The sequence below is a fragment of the Caretta caretta genome, chromosome 6, assembly GCF_965140235.1.
Source record: "Caretta caretta isolate rCarCar2 chromosome 6, rCarCar1.hap1, whole genome shotgun sequence".
NCBI classification, from domain to species: Eukaryota; Metazoa; Chordata; order Testudines; family Cheloniidae; genus Caretta; species Caretta caretta.
The window spans coordinates 33,398,546-33,413,216 of record NC_134211.1 but is presented as its reverse complement, the minus strand read 5'-3'; the positions used below and the strand labels follow the sequence as shown (position 1 = coordinate 33,413,216).

The window sequence follows — 14,671 nt, the reverse complement described above, 5'->3', positions numbered from 1 at the left end:
TAAATTTCTTTAATAAAAATTGTAACCTGTTGGCTATAATTTGTATAAATTGGTATCAGTTCTCATTAATCCCTGCCATCAGCAATTGCTGGATTTGGTAAATGTAATGTTTTGCTCAGGATGAAGCATCTCAGTCTACTTTATATGACGAGTGAATTTCTAAATACTAAACTAGAAAAGTATTTTAACTTCAGTTTCAGATGACAGTGAATTGCACACAAGTGGTACTTTGAGAGCCTCAGAAAAGTCAACAATGGAGCAGTTAGTAGAGAGAGCCTGTTTTAGAGACTATCAGCGTTTGGGACTTGGGACCATCAGTAGTAGCTCCTCTCGCTCAAAAACCGAATACTTCCGAATAACTGCATTGAACAGGATGTATTCACTTTGTAGAAGGTGAGTTAATCAGTTCACTCTTATGTTTAGAAATGTGTATCTGCCATATTACACATCATCCACAACATCCATTACATATAATACATTTATTTAGAGAACAAAGTATTCTGGGAAAATAGCACTTGCCATAAACCCAAAACGAATAACACTGAACTTACAGCAAACATAGCAGTGCTGATTTTCTCTCTTTTTTGTTGTAACATATTTGTTAGTGTCTCTGCATATTTAGCTACTAAGACTTGTATTTTAGTTGGATCTATAATGTCCTTTTTGTACATTATAAAACTCGTAATTTGTAAACTCCTAAAGGTCTATTCTCCTGTCAATGCATGGCAGCTACATACAATCAATTCATTTTAAAGTTACTGGATGTTACATACATAAAACTTCTGTTTATGAGTAGGAAAACAAGCCCTAGAAGTGCATGTTTATTAATACAGTTCAAAACAGAAACTGCAAATAAGAACTCATGAACCAGTCATTGGAGCACTTCCTTTAAAATGTTTGTCATATACAATATGTAAGCTCCTGAATGTCAGTAAGAAGTTAATGCATAAGCCTTTTTTATTGTGAAAGTTCACTGAGATTTATTATCAGTGCCTACAAAAGTGCATCTGATGAAGTGAGCTGTAGCTCACGAAAGCTTATGCTCAAATAAATTGGTTAGTCTCTAAGGTGCCACAAGTCCTCCTTTTCTTTTTGTGAATATAGACTAACACGGCTCCTACTCTGAAACCTACAAAAATGCTGTTTAACACAACAGCAAATCTGCAGAAGTTTCATCACTGGAGCACTCACATCCTACAAAGACACTGCAGGCTAAAAGTTGTTTTCGTTATGGAAAAATGAAATTGCCATCGCTTTCATAGAAAGAGCACAAAAAAATATTAAATCCAGACTGTTTGTCTCTTATCCAAAGCACCAATGTGACAACAATACTTTTATTCAATCACGAGTGAATATTAGTTCATTTGAACCAAAGAAATCACTGCATTATATTAACTATGCTTTTTAATTGCTTGTAATCACTATATTTTAAAAATAATTTTCATACCTTATCCTTACCCAAAAAATACCTGTTTGAATTTTTGTCACTATTTTGAGAAAAGTAGTCAATATCCAATTGGTTTACAAATTTCAGGATATGAGTGGTTATTTAATGTCATGTGATTTTGGTTCAGGTATTGTATTTTAGGAAATAGACCATAAAATGGATTAGGCATTTCTTCCCTCATGATAAAGTTTAATAAATGTCAAATAAGTTCACTTATGTTGTGTCACAAACAATCCTATGTTTAGAGTAGCAGCCATGTTAGTTTGTATCCGCAAAAAGAACAGGAGTACTTGTGGCACCTTAGAGACTAAGAAATTTATTGGAGCATAAGCTTTCGTGGGCTCCAGCCCACTTCATCGGATGCATAGAATGGAACATATAGTAAGAAGATTATATATACACATACAGAGAAGGTGGAAGTTGCCATACAACCTGTAAGAAGAGGGATTCTTTAGTAAAATGTAAAATCTCCCAAGTGCTCTCCTTAATCAGTTTTATTTTGAGAAAAAACTAACGCTTTAATTGAATCCTCTTTGTCAGAGGTACTCAAACTCTTTGAATCCTTCTTCCACTTATGTAACCAGAGACAACACTCCTGCTTGATTTTCTGTTTTCAAAACTATTATATCATGGAAGTTCCCAAACTGTCTTTTTGTTTTTTTAAACATTATATAACCAGCAATTTGTAATGTGCTGTTCCAAAACTGTTTCTTTCTTAAATGCATTTTGACATGAGCCAGTTATGGTCAATGCCAAAGTACTGGCATTGACCATGCAATTGGCATGCAATTCAAAGCATCTAAACATTCTTGCCTTTAAAATGTCAGCGCCTGTACACAATCACTGGTGTCAAATATAAAAATAATGTTTGTTTCCTTTGAAGAGCCCCAGTGATCTGTTTTCTGTGTCATTCTCATAAACCTGACTCTTCAAATGATAGATTGAGGAGAGAAATTTAGGAAAAAATGGGGAGCGAGGAGATGTATCAACAAATAAGACTGTAAATGAAAAAAAAAAAGAAAAAGTAATTATTTACATTTTCTCCAATGAAAGTTGCTTTTTAAAAATTCTAATACTCTTCAGCCTATCAAAATAATAATCAGGAGTACACGGTATTACAAAAATTAGCTATTCTTTAAAAAGAATTTTTATTAAATAAAAATGCATATATCAGTGAAAACTGCAGATTAAGAAATATACATATCCTGTTTTCAAAATTTAAAAAGGAAAAGGAAGAATCTTTTTGAAAATAATTCTAATTATCTTTTTAATTTTCTCTCCATTGATTAATACAGCTATCCTGGACTTTTGGTAGTACCTCAGTCTGTGCAGGATAGCAGTTTGCAGAGGGTAGCTCGTTGTTATCGTCACAATCGCCTGCCAGTTGTCTGCTGGAAAAACTCAAAAATCAGTACTCTGCTGCTAAGAGCTGGGGGCTTCCATGGAAAGGGAGTTGTCGGCCTCTTCAAATCTCAAAACACACATACTGCAGGTGAGCTTATGTTGCTGGACTTTCTGCATGTGTTGTTTCAGTGAAAGAGGTTCTTTCCCTTTAGAGTAATATAGTGTTCTCATGAATAAATTATTTAATTTACAATAACCCCATCTGCTTCCTTTAAACAATATTCTTCTAATTTGGTTTTGTTATTGCACCTTATTTCCTTGATTCACAAACGAGTTCACGTTGTCATTATTTATGGGCTATAGAGATAGTTAGAGCAAATTCTATTCTTTTGACTCTCTGATGGCTTTGAGCATAATTTTAGTTTTACTTTGAGAGAGCGTTTTATAAAACCAAGGCCTGAGAGATTTCCAGAGTTCTGCTTGGGTTCTTTGGTTGAGATAAAGGTTCATCTTTTCCATGATCATCACTGGAACAGTGCAAGATCTGTCATAATGGAGTATCTTTGAAGAGAATATTGGAGGAAAGTGAATTGCATGTTTAGAGGGAAATGAATTGTGAAGGACACATTACTCTCAACTTTCACCTCCCACATGAGCTGCATGGTGTATCTTTAATTCTTACTCCTCTTTCTCATAGTTACTGTCTTGGTTTTTTGTTTTTGAGAGGGCCTGAGTGAGTTGTATATGATGTTTCATTCTGTGGATAAAATAATGACACTGAATAAAGTCAATACTCATAGGCTCATAGATATTAAGGTCAGAAGGGACCATTATGATGCTAGCCAATAAGGAAAGTCTAAGTACTTGGGATACTTGTGACTGTATGAAGAAAACAGGACTGGTGCATCTCTTAGGCATATAGTGTTAAAAGTAGAATTCAAGACAAAAGTGAAGTTAGTTATCTAAATAAGGAAGAATTTGGTTTGTGATTAACTATCCAACCCTAGCCTGACCCAGAGAAATTAGAGCAGAATGAAGGGTCCTTCTACTTCTTTGCAATACATGGTATCATGGGAGTTGGGAATTAACCAGCCAGTGGAATTTATTTCTAAGAAGAAAATATCAGAATGCTGCTCAGAAAGAATGAGAGGAAAGTGGCAAAACAGATATCCAATCAACATAGAAATTTCTGGGTCAATAAGTTCCTCCACTTCTGCAATTAAAGACTAAAAAACTGTTTTAAAGTACTTGACATTACTGAATAGTTTGCCCTGTGGAATTTCTCATTGTGAATAACATAATGTACAATGGTAAGCAAGTTACATAAAAGCAATGAGTGACTCAAGGTTCTCATGATGAGGATAGATTGCATGATTTAAGTCTTTTCTGCATAATCCATTACATAAAGTACTGCTTCATAGGGTATCTCTGTGAAATAACCATGGGAAATTGAAACTTATTGTATTTATAGATATTTTCAACTATTTATAAAGAACAGTTCACATCTGGCATAATATTTAACTGTAAGAGCTTTGCATATTTCACAGGCACTTGCAAAAAAGTGCTAAAACTTCAGAAATATTTTAATTAAAAATTCAGTAATGACAGCAATATTTGGATTGGCTGTTATATTAGTGGTTTGTGGACTCCGCACTGGGTCATAAATTAACAGTGCTCACCATACCACACACTGCCTGTGTGGACCATGCTGCTGCTGCTCAATAGAGGTTCCCCAGTAGTACACTTTGACTTACTGCTCAAGAGCAGTTTTTCTTTTTGAATATCATTGGCTGTTCTGGCCACCGGGCACCTTAAGTGCCCTCTCCACACCTGTACTAAGGGCATATAGGACAGAGCGTCCCAGCCACCTGTCACTTCCTTCTTCTCACTCATTGCTGCAAGAGAGAACCCTTGTAGTGTCCACATCCCTTGGTCTAGTATTCATGTTAATTTGTTGTAGTTAGGATAGTTATTATTTCTTCTGTAGGTTTCTTTTGTATGTTGGCTATAATAAAATAAAGCAACTTAACGGTTTATTCATAGGTTTTCTTTACCCCACTGTACAAGGGTTTTACCCCATTGTATATTACTTTAAAATGGATGACATCAAGTCACAGGAGTTTAAAATTTGCCTCTCCTGTAAAGCAGTTAACAATCGGCATTCTAGGTGTCTCATTTACCTACGTGTAGCTCCAAATGCTCATCATTCTCCAAGTGTACTCAGAAGATGAGGGAAGCAAGACTCAAACTCTTCCTCCTGGAAAAATTGATGCAAGCCTCATCAGTTCCATGCACATCCACAGAGAAGCTTCATTGATCAAGGCAGTTGCATGTCTCCAGTTCCCTAGTGAGCCAAGACCCTACTCCTAGGCCCTTCGTCATTTCTCACAAGTCCCATTTGTCTGCCACATCAGCATCGACTTCTGAAAGGGGACCATAATTGATGCTGCTCCCAGCACCAGGGCAGGTACTGATCTTCTTCCCCAAATAGGACACAGAAATCGTTCTCTAGATCTTCTTTCACTGAGAGCCTGAAAGCAGAGTCCTATTCTAGTATCTCCATACTAATGTTGAAACTGGCACTGACAGCTCCCTTCCAGAGTAAGGACTGCACTGCCTCCAGTTCTGATCATACAGCACAGACCTCAGTACCAGCTTCAGCACAGAGTGCCTTATTCACAGCATCATCAGCCTCTTTGATAGCATCTGACACCACAACACCAGATGCCCAGTTGCTCACCATATGAGCACCAGTGCCGTTCTCAGCATCAAGTGACCGCACTTTAGGCCCAGTACCAGAATCACCTCTTACGGAGAGATTCAGAGAGGTTATCACCAAACACCATTTGGCAGCCTGGTCCTGTTTTGCAAGAAGCCTGGGATGGGATAACCTTGTACCAGTCACTCCTTGAGATAATAAGCAAAAAGTATCCCTTCTGGTTTCAGCTGTTCCAACCCCCTTCTTGACTCTCTTCAGGGACCCTTCTCACAAGAGACTTAGAAGCAAGAGATAAACTCCCTCATACAACCAGGAGCAGCGGAGGGAATGCCCCTAGAGTTCAATGTCAAGGGCTTTTACTGCTTAATCCTATAGAAGAAGGAAGTTGGAAACTGATCCTTGATCTTTGACAGTTCAGTGCCTTCATTTATTGTTTCAAATTCTGTATTGCTACCTTTCTATAATCCCCAATTTGGATCCTATGGGCTGGTTCATGACTCTCAACTTACAGGATGCTTATTTTCACATTTTGATACATCCAGCTCACAGGAGGAAGGAACATCATACTATCAGTATGGAGTCCTGTGCTTTGGCCTCTCCATAATCTCACCAGTGTTCACCAAAGTTCTGGCAATGGTGTCAAGCCCAAATGAGAAAACAAGGACTCTAGGTATAACACTATCTAGACAACCATCTAGCAAGGGAAATCCCCACAACAAGTGACCAACTCATTTAAATTATTCTAAATCTCTTTGCATCACTGGGATTCCAAGTCAAAAAAAAGAATCCATCCCGATCCCAAATCAGACCATAGAATTTATCAGAGCAGTGTTAGATTCTAGGTCATCAAGAGCATGCCTCCTTCAGAGATTTCAGACAGTGACAGACTTCATCAGACAGCTCCAGGAATGCCCAAAAACACCACTGAGGACCCACCTCAAACTCATAGGGCACATGGCAGCCTGCACTTACACCACATTCATTCAGCTCCACCAATTATAGATTATGGGGAGATGGTTTCCTCGGGAGATGGTCCTATATATAAACATTCTAGAAGTCAGGGCTATTCAACTGGCTTTCCTACCTCTTATTTAAGGCTTAACTGTCCACGCTTTCATAACAACACCAAAGCAATACAGCATATCAACAAGCAAGTGGGTGAGCCAGATCCTCTTCACTGCCAGGAAGCCATGCATCTCTGGGATTTGATGTATCTGTAATCATACCACACTTGGCCTCCAGACTACTTTGTTGGATCAATTTAGCAGAGACTTATTTGAAAGAAACATGATCCCTCAAGCTCAGTCCTTCATGTCATTGTTTGCATATGGGGGTTTCTAAAAATGGAATTGTTTGCAGCAAGTGCCATATGTTCTGCTCGAAAAGAGGCATCCTCATGGATGCCTATCTCACCCTGTGGGCTCCAAATTTAATGTATGCCTTTCAACCAACACCTGTGATACCCAAAGTTCTGAGGAAGCTCAGGCAAGATGGTTGTATGATCATGATAGTCCCAGAATGGACCAGATCTAATGAATCTAACAATACAGAAATCAGCCTGGTTTCTCAGAACGATGGCCCCGAATCATTACACCTTGCAGCCTGGAGGCTGGCTGGGCGACCTCAACAGAGAGAAGCTGCTCTGCCGCAGCCCAGAACACCTTTCTTGAACGCAGAAAGCCTTCAGCCAGGTGGACCCTTCAATCATACGAGATCAAATGTCAGAAGCTTTCTATGTGAGCAGTTCAGCATCAGTTCTCAGCGTTGACCGTTCCAGTTTCAGCAATATTGGACTGTTTACTTTCTCTGAAGGAATCAGGTCTCTCTGCTCAGTAAGAGTGCAACTGGCAGCTATCTCTGGAAATCAACCTCCTATGCAGGGCCACACCACATTTTCACACCCCATAGGGATGAAGTCCATGCTTGAATAATAAGAGTATAACCATAGGAATTTGCCACCAACCACCTGACCAGGATGGTGACAGTGATTGTGAAACGCTCAGGGAGATTAGAGGCTACAAAATCAGATAACCCAACAATAAAGGGGGATTTCAGCTACCCCCATATTAACTGGGTACATGTCACCTCAGGAAGGGATGCAGATTAAATGGGCACATTAAATGACTGCTTCTTGGAGAAGGTTGTCCTGGAACCCACAAGGGGAGAGGCAGTTCTTGATTAAGTCCTAAGTAGAGCACAGGATGTGGTTGAAGAGGTGAATATAGTTGTACATCTTGGTGATAGCAGCCATGATGTAATTAAACATCCTTGGGGAGTGGGGGAGGGAAGAATACCATAAACCCAACACAGTAGCATTTAACTTCAAAGAGGGGAATGACACAAAAATGAGGAAACTAGTTAAATGGACATTAAAAGGAGCAGTCACAAGAGTGAAGTGCCTATACGCTGCATGGAAACTATTTAAAAACACCATAACAGAGGCTCAAACTAAATGTATACCCCAATTAAAAACAAATAGCAAGAGGACGAAAAATACCATCATGGCTAAACAGCAGAGCAAAAGATGTGGTTAGTGTCAAAAAAGCATCCTAAAAATTAGAAGTCAAATCCTACTGGAGAGAATTCTCCTATCCTCCTAGCACAGTCTACACTAGGGGTTAGGTCAGTTTAACTGCATCACTCAGGGGTGTGGATTTTTCTCACTCCTGAATAAAGGAATGGAAAACGTGCTTTATAGTGATAGACTCAAGAAGCTCAATCTGTTCAATTTAACAAAGAGAAGGTGAAGCGGGTGACTTGATCACAGTCTGTAAGTACCTAGCTGGGAAACAGAAATGTGATAATAGAGGACACTTCAATCTTGCAGACAAAGGCATAACAAGATCCAATGTTTGGAAGTTGAAGCTAAATAAATTCAGACTGGAAATAATGCACGAATGTTTAACGATTAGGGTAATTAACTATTGCAACAACTTACTAAGGGTTGCAGTGGATTCTCTATTGTTGGCAGTTTTTAAATCTAGATAGGGTGTTTTTCTAAAGGATAGACTTTAGTAAACAAGAATAAATTTAGGGAAGTTCTGTGTTATACAGGAGTTTAGACTTGATGATCACAGTGATCCCTTCTGGCTTGATGATCTATGAATCTAGGAAATGTTGCAAGTCAGTTCATGTGCATTAAAGGCAGAATGCAAAGTGTTCTCTCTGCTTTCATTCTGTTACCTTTTTTACATCTATTGTTATCTATGTTGTTTTGATCTTACACATGTTTAACTATAGCAATAATTTAATCTATTTTGTACTTTTTTGTATTTATATAGTTCCTCCTAATTTAGAATCTTCAAGCAGCATAGAACAGGAGAAATATCTGCAAGCCTTACTGAATGCAATTTCCATCCACAGTAAAATGAATGGCAGTAATACTCTCACTGTAAGACCAACAATTGCTTTGTCTCCAGGTAAAAGTGCACAGCACTATTCTTTTCTGTAACTAAGATGAAAAGTAAAACCACTGTGATTGTCTGTGTCTAGACTCCCCAGTCTGATTTCTGTTACTCCTTCAGTGTGACTTCTTAATGTTACAGCTTCTGGGTAGCTTCTTTACTCCAGTGTTTTACAAATGTGTTTTCCATAGTGTCAAGAATGTTGAAAGATAAGTTATTCTCCAGAACGATTTCAGTCAGGCCAAATTTGTAGATAAATTTGGACCATCATAATTTTTATTATTTGACACACTATTTCAGAGTTTCTCAACCAGGAGTTGCACCAGAGGGATCACAGAAGGAAATCAGGAGAGTTGCAAGGCATTCAAAATGTTGTTACAATTCTAAAACAAAGCAAATAAAATTTCCAAAATAATTTCATAGTGGCCAATACCGTCAAAGTTTGTGAGGTCCAATGTAGTAATAGTAGTTGTATTGTACAGGCTTATCACTATTATCATTAATATATATATTTTTTACTCTTTTTATATTAAATGTAAGGAGGTTGCAAAATATTTTTGCTTCAAATAAGGGGTCACCAATCTGAAACGGTTGAGACACGCTGCTTTATTTTATATTAGATGAAGATTTGTAAAGGTTGTTGGAAGTTGATGCTACATGAACATATATGGTATTTATCTATAAAAGTAGTGGAAGGTGCATAAGCAGTGGTTATTTCCATGTTTTACACAGTCAAAAAGAATTTTCATTTGTTTTCCAGGTATAATTTTAGTTAAATAAATTGAAAATTCTTGCACTACACTCTAGTTTTGCTAGATCTGAGTGAAATCACTAAGAAATTTGTCAGTATTCTATTACAGTTATCATGTGATGAACCCTGATCAGTTTCATGTAAAGCTAACTCAAATAATGTTTTAGAAACAGGAGCATGCAATTTGAAAAGTTTGTCTACTTAGCTTAATCAGTTGGTGGAACTGACTTAGTGTATCCAAATAATGGCTTTTTTTTTTTTTTTTTTTTGCAAAGTAACACCATCCCAAATTTGTGCCTGCTTTGCTTCATTTATCATTAAACACTTTGATTGCATTAGCCATACCTAACCCTCCATAATTTTGCAAATGTACACATTATCTCTAAAAACAAGTTTAAGGAACTTTGAAAGTACAAAATTGGCAGCAATTAAATACATTCAGTATGAAAAGAACATGTTTGTGTTTTGAGTAATGTTAGTCTGAATGACGTAGTTTTTAATCTTTTATTCTTTTTGACTGACTTTAGGCACTGAAAGGAGGGCTTCAAGAATGTCCACTGTGGTTAAGCAGGTAGTGCCAGGACATTTGGATGTAAATCTATCCAATAGCTTTGCTCGAGGAGGTTAGTAAGACTAGCTCAAAGACTAGTCATTGATATAATCTGAAATAAAATGTATAATAAAATGTTAGTAGTGAAATAAAAACAATTAGTTCATACATGAATTAATTGCATTATAAAATAATAAAACACATATTAGAATTCTTTAATTCATCAGCCGCACATGGAGTTAAAACATGTATCTTTTATTGCTTAAGTAAGTAAATAGCCATTAATTGTTAACAGAATATTGTTAGCATCCAAGCAAGTTCAGACTTGCATTAGAGTTGTGAATGAGTGTTTCTTTAGAATCCTAACATTACAGATCAACACAATAGTAGGGTGAAAATTATTTGATGCCTCATAAATATACAAATGTATGCATCTGAATGATATTACTCCAGGGAAATTAAGGACAGAGCAGGACAGCCAGTGATGGATAGGGTTGTACAAATGGGCCAGTTAGAGCTGAAGGAGAGCTTACTGAGTCTGAAGTTACTTCCAGCTGCCATTTTTACTTTGTGGGATGTGTGTATGAAGGAGAGATGTATGTATGCAGAGATCTTTGTTTAAATAAAATACTAATACAATAAATAGCCTTACTAACTTGGTACTTTGAGAGTCTGCGTGTCTGGGAGTTGGCCTTGGGTTGCTGCTAAGAGGCAGAGACAGACTTTTTTCATTTGTCAGGAGTGAAATCAGACCTTTTGACTCTTCTGCTTTGAGCCAATTGTTGTGATTTTATTTTGAACAGCTGCTGCATAAATCAGTGCACTGAAATTCATTTTATGTTTTTAGGATAGAGGTGAGGATGCAAGGATATTTGCTAACGGTCCCAATTCCATCCCAAGTATCTGGTATTGGGAAAATGTTTGTGTTGCAGTTACCACCTGTGGCTACTAAAGACTGCTGCTAGGCAGCCAGAGACTGCTTTTCTTGTATTATTATTCCTTGTATCTTCTACCAGTTTCCATAACCATCCAGTTACCCACCTGTGAAACAGCCACTCAGCAGCTCCTTCAACTCATCCTTGCAGGAGTGAGGGAGAGAGGAAGCACCAGATTGTGGTAGAGGAAAGAATTTCACAGGTGGAGGATAGGGAAATAACAATGTTATGTGGGGAAAGAAAAGAGAATTTGGTAGAGAGAGATACTCAAAAGTGGTAGAGGAAGAGATTAGAAGAAGGAGTCTCACAGTGCTGTGGTAAATGGAAAGGGGAAACCTACATGGAGCTGTATACGGGGAAGTGAAGTGCGGGACAAAGCAGAGGGAGAGACGAGAAAAAGAAACCTCACAGGAATGGGACGAAAATTAGGGAGAGGACGTTTTGTGCAGCTCCATACATGACAATTTATAGTAAAATATGTATGAAGGTAATTTGCATATTTGCTAATGATTTTCATATAACCATAAACTTCTGCTTCTGGTGAATACATACCGTCCCACGCAGTGATAGGCCATGGAGCTGCACGGAACCTGGCACCTGGGGTAGGTAGGAGAGTATCTAGAGGTACTGCAGTGGATGGGTTTGGGATGGTGTCTGTTTGAGGATGCTGGGTAAATGTGTGTGCACTAGGCTGTCTAAGTAGATAAGGTACAGGAGGGTGGGATACTGGGTTAGCTGTGGGTGCTTGTTTGATGGTTGCATGAGGGTCCTAAGGAGTGGAAACTGAGGTGTTTGGGATGGCAGTGCTGAGATAGCTGAGAGGGAGTTTGGTGGTTGTCTGCAGTTACTGGGATGCATGGAAAGTGTTGGGGGGGAAGGGGGGGAGAAAGTTGCTGATATAACCAGGAGGGTAGGATGGTTGCTGGTTGATGGAGGTGGACGTGGGGATGTATGCCTGGGGTTACTCTCTAGGAGATATGTGAGCCAGTGGGGCCAGTGTTGGGTCACACCTTATGCTGTTCTCTCTGCTGGGTTCCAGCACAGGGAGGAGACAGAGGGGCCATCTGACTGTCTGCCCAACAGACACAACAGCTGCCCTAGGTGGTCTGAAAGTGTAACTGCAGGGCCAATGTCTGCAGTCTGCTCACAGCTCAGCAAGATACGAGGGAATCCAGCTGAAATGCAGGAATGTGTGACAAGTTTGTCAAATGATGGCTGCCCCAGTTAAGGCAGGAAGCCCTGGAGTGAATATCTCCTAATAAGGGACTAAACACCAGTCATACCAGATAGCAGGGCTACTGTGCTCCCACAAGATAACACAGACATCCAGATTATCCCATCAGTGATTTTATATGTAATTTTGCTATTGCTAGATTTATATGCTCTTTCATGGTTTGTTACGATTGCACCATTGTGAAGCAATGTCACAACACAATATGTGGGTGTGGGGCAGAGACTGGTAAGATTCAATGGACATCTGGCTGACTAAAAGAGCAGGCTGCCTTAGGAAGGCAGCCAGAAAATGGTGGTATTTTTGAGATGCTAATAATTAAGACATTTAATTAAAAATACATAAAACTAATATTCACCATAATATGCACACAACTCTCTAGAGCCTTTGGAGCAAATATTTCTGTCCCTTTTCCTCTCTTTTATGTTCCACTGGGTAACCCAAAAATAAATACCATATACTACTAGTCAACAGTGAGTCAGTCTGTCTCAGCCAACAGCCCAAGCAGTGCAGAATCCATTTAATAATAGGATTACGCAGTACACTGTCCAGAATTGTAGGTGAATACACTTCTGTTATTAGCAGCATTGCTGAGTTTCTGAGCGTGGTCCCTTCTTCCAGTTCCTTATTTTTCCTGGACATCATACATATGGGGCCCAAAAGCTGTGTTTTACTATGATGTGACCCAGCAGGAAATGACATTTCCTGTATTTTGTGTGTATGTGCACACAATATTAATTACATGTCAGGGTGTATAGGCATCTTTTTATTATTTAAATCAAAATGAATAAATATACCAGGGTTAGCCTAATGTTCTGCCACCTTTTTGAAATCAGAACAGTTCTGAATATGAATATCAGGCCCTCCTGAATGTATGCGAGTCAGACCTATGCTCATCCACTGTCTGTACATTATTATGTTATCTAGAAATATCAGAACAAAGTGTTTACATAAAATCCAGTCAGAGTGGTTCTGTTGTAAAGTAAATGGCCAATCAGTTACATTTTGCTGTAATTCTTCAGTACTAGGGCTTTCTTGGCTTTTTTATATATCTTTCAGAACAAACATAATATTACTCAAAGTACAGACCTTTGTGTCTCATACTGTCTTCAACGTTGGCTCAAATATGGTGTGGTGCATAATTGGCTATATGGAACAGTGTTTGTCATCTGGTTTTATCCCCAAGCATTTAAACAGTTAAGAGGTAATGTTAGTGGAATAGAACGTTGTCACAGGATAATGGTATCTTGCTGCTAGATAGATACTGACATATTTATGGAAAATAAATGTGGAGTCAAAGCCAAGACATTTATTGAAAAAGCAGGAGACGTTGTTACTGTAATTATGTTCTGTTATAACATTTATGTTATATCAAATGGTTTGTGTAGATTTAAACACTTGGAGCCAAATCCTGCTCTTTGTTGCACACGCATGACTCCCTCTGGAAGTCAGGAGTGTGCACTTGAAGGAAGAATTTTCCCCTTGATATGATGAATGTTAGTGGTTTAGAGTGATAATTTTCCTAAACAGCATATGCCTTATACTGTGCTTTAGAAGTGCAGATAGGTAGGTAGGTAGGAAGGACTGCTGTCCTGCATTCTGATAGACCTGGAGAACAGAATAATTATGTGCTTAAGCCAGTCAGAGAGGAGCAGATACAGCTTTACACAAATAACCTGTGGCTTTATGGTGAAACTTGCTTCTGACAGTAATGTTAATAGTAATGTTCTTCAATAAGGTATCCAGCAATCTGATTGAATGGCTCAATTTCCATTTGATAGAATTATCATATAATGGCATATCTTCTTGGCTGTGCTGCATGTTTGGAATTATTGCAACGCCTTGAAAATTATTTATTTTGATTAGTAGGTACTGCTTTTCCATTTTGTATTAGTTTTCTGTTGTTTTGTAATGACTAAGAAATACACTACCTGTTATCTTGTACTTTTGAAAATTATTTGAATATAACCCTACATCAGTGGAAACTGACAAGTAACCTTTTTCTTTTCTCCTATTCAATTTGCTATGACTGTCTCGCTGCAATGTGCATTCCATTCCTCCTCCTTCTGTCTGTACTGTTATCTACCAGTGCTTGGGTACAGAGATAAATGTTTCACTCACTCAAATTCCAAATCAGCAGCTAAGGGAAGAGTCCATCAAGGTACTGTATTCTGGCAGTGTATTTTATTCTACCATCTCCATAGCTCGTGCTATGTTTTCATATATGTTCAAGTGTCAGTGTTAGGCAATCTTAACTGCGTTAACAAAGTTTTATGACTGTGGTTAGTCA

The 14,671-nt window shown here is 38.3% G+C and overlaps 1 protein-coding gene across 7 annotated transcripts in view; it reads left to right on the top strand.

The window, feature by feature from the left end:
• SBF2 (SET binding factor 2) overlaps positions 1 to 14,671 on the top strand; it is a 571,331-nt gene that overhangs the window by 496,856 nt on the left and 59,804 nt on the right. For 4 of the 7 annotated variants that reach the window (XM_075129406.1, XM_048852728.2, XM_048852732.2 and 1 more), the window contains 5 exons: positions 195 to 393; positions 2,743 to 2,939; positions 8,792 to 8,929; positions 10,193 to 10,288; positions 14,471 to 14,542. In XM_075129406.1, coding sequence (XP_074985507.1) covers positions 195 to 393; positions 2,743 to 2,939; positions 8,792 to 8,929; positions 10,193 to 10,288; positions 14,471 to 14,542 — 702 coding nt within the window. The remainder of the gene's footprint in view (positions 1 to 194; positions 394 to 2,742; positions 2,940 to 8,791; positions 8,930 to 10,192; positions 10,289 to 14,470; positions 14,543 to 14,671) is intronic. The other 3 variants (XM_048852730.2, XM_048852729.2, XM_048852731.2) reach the window with 3 other exon arrangements.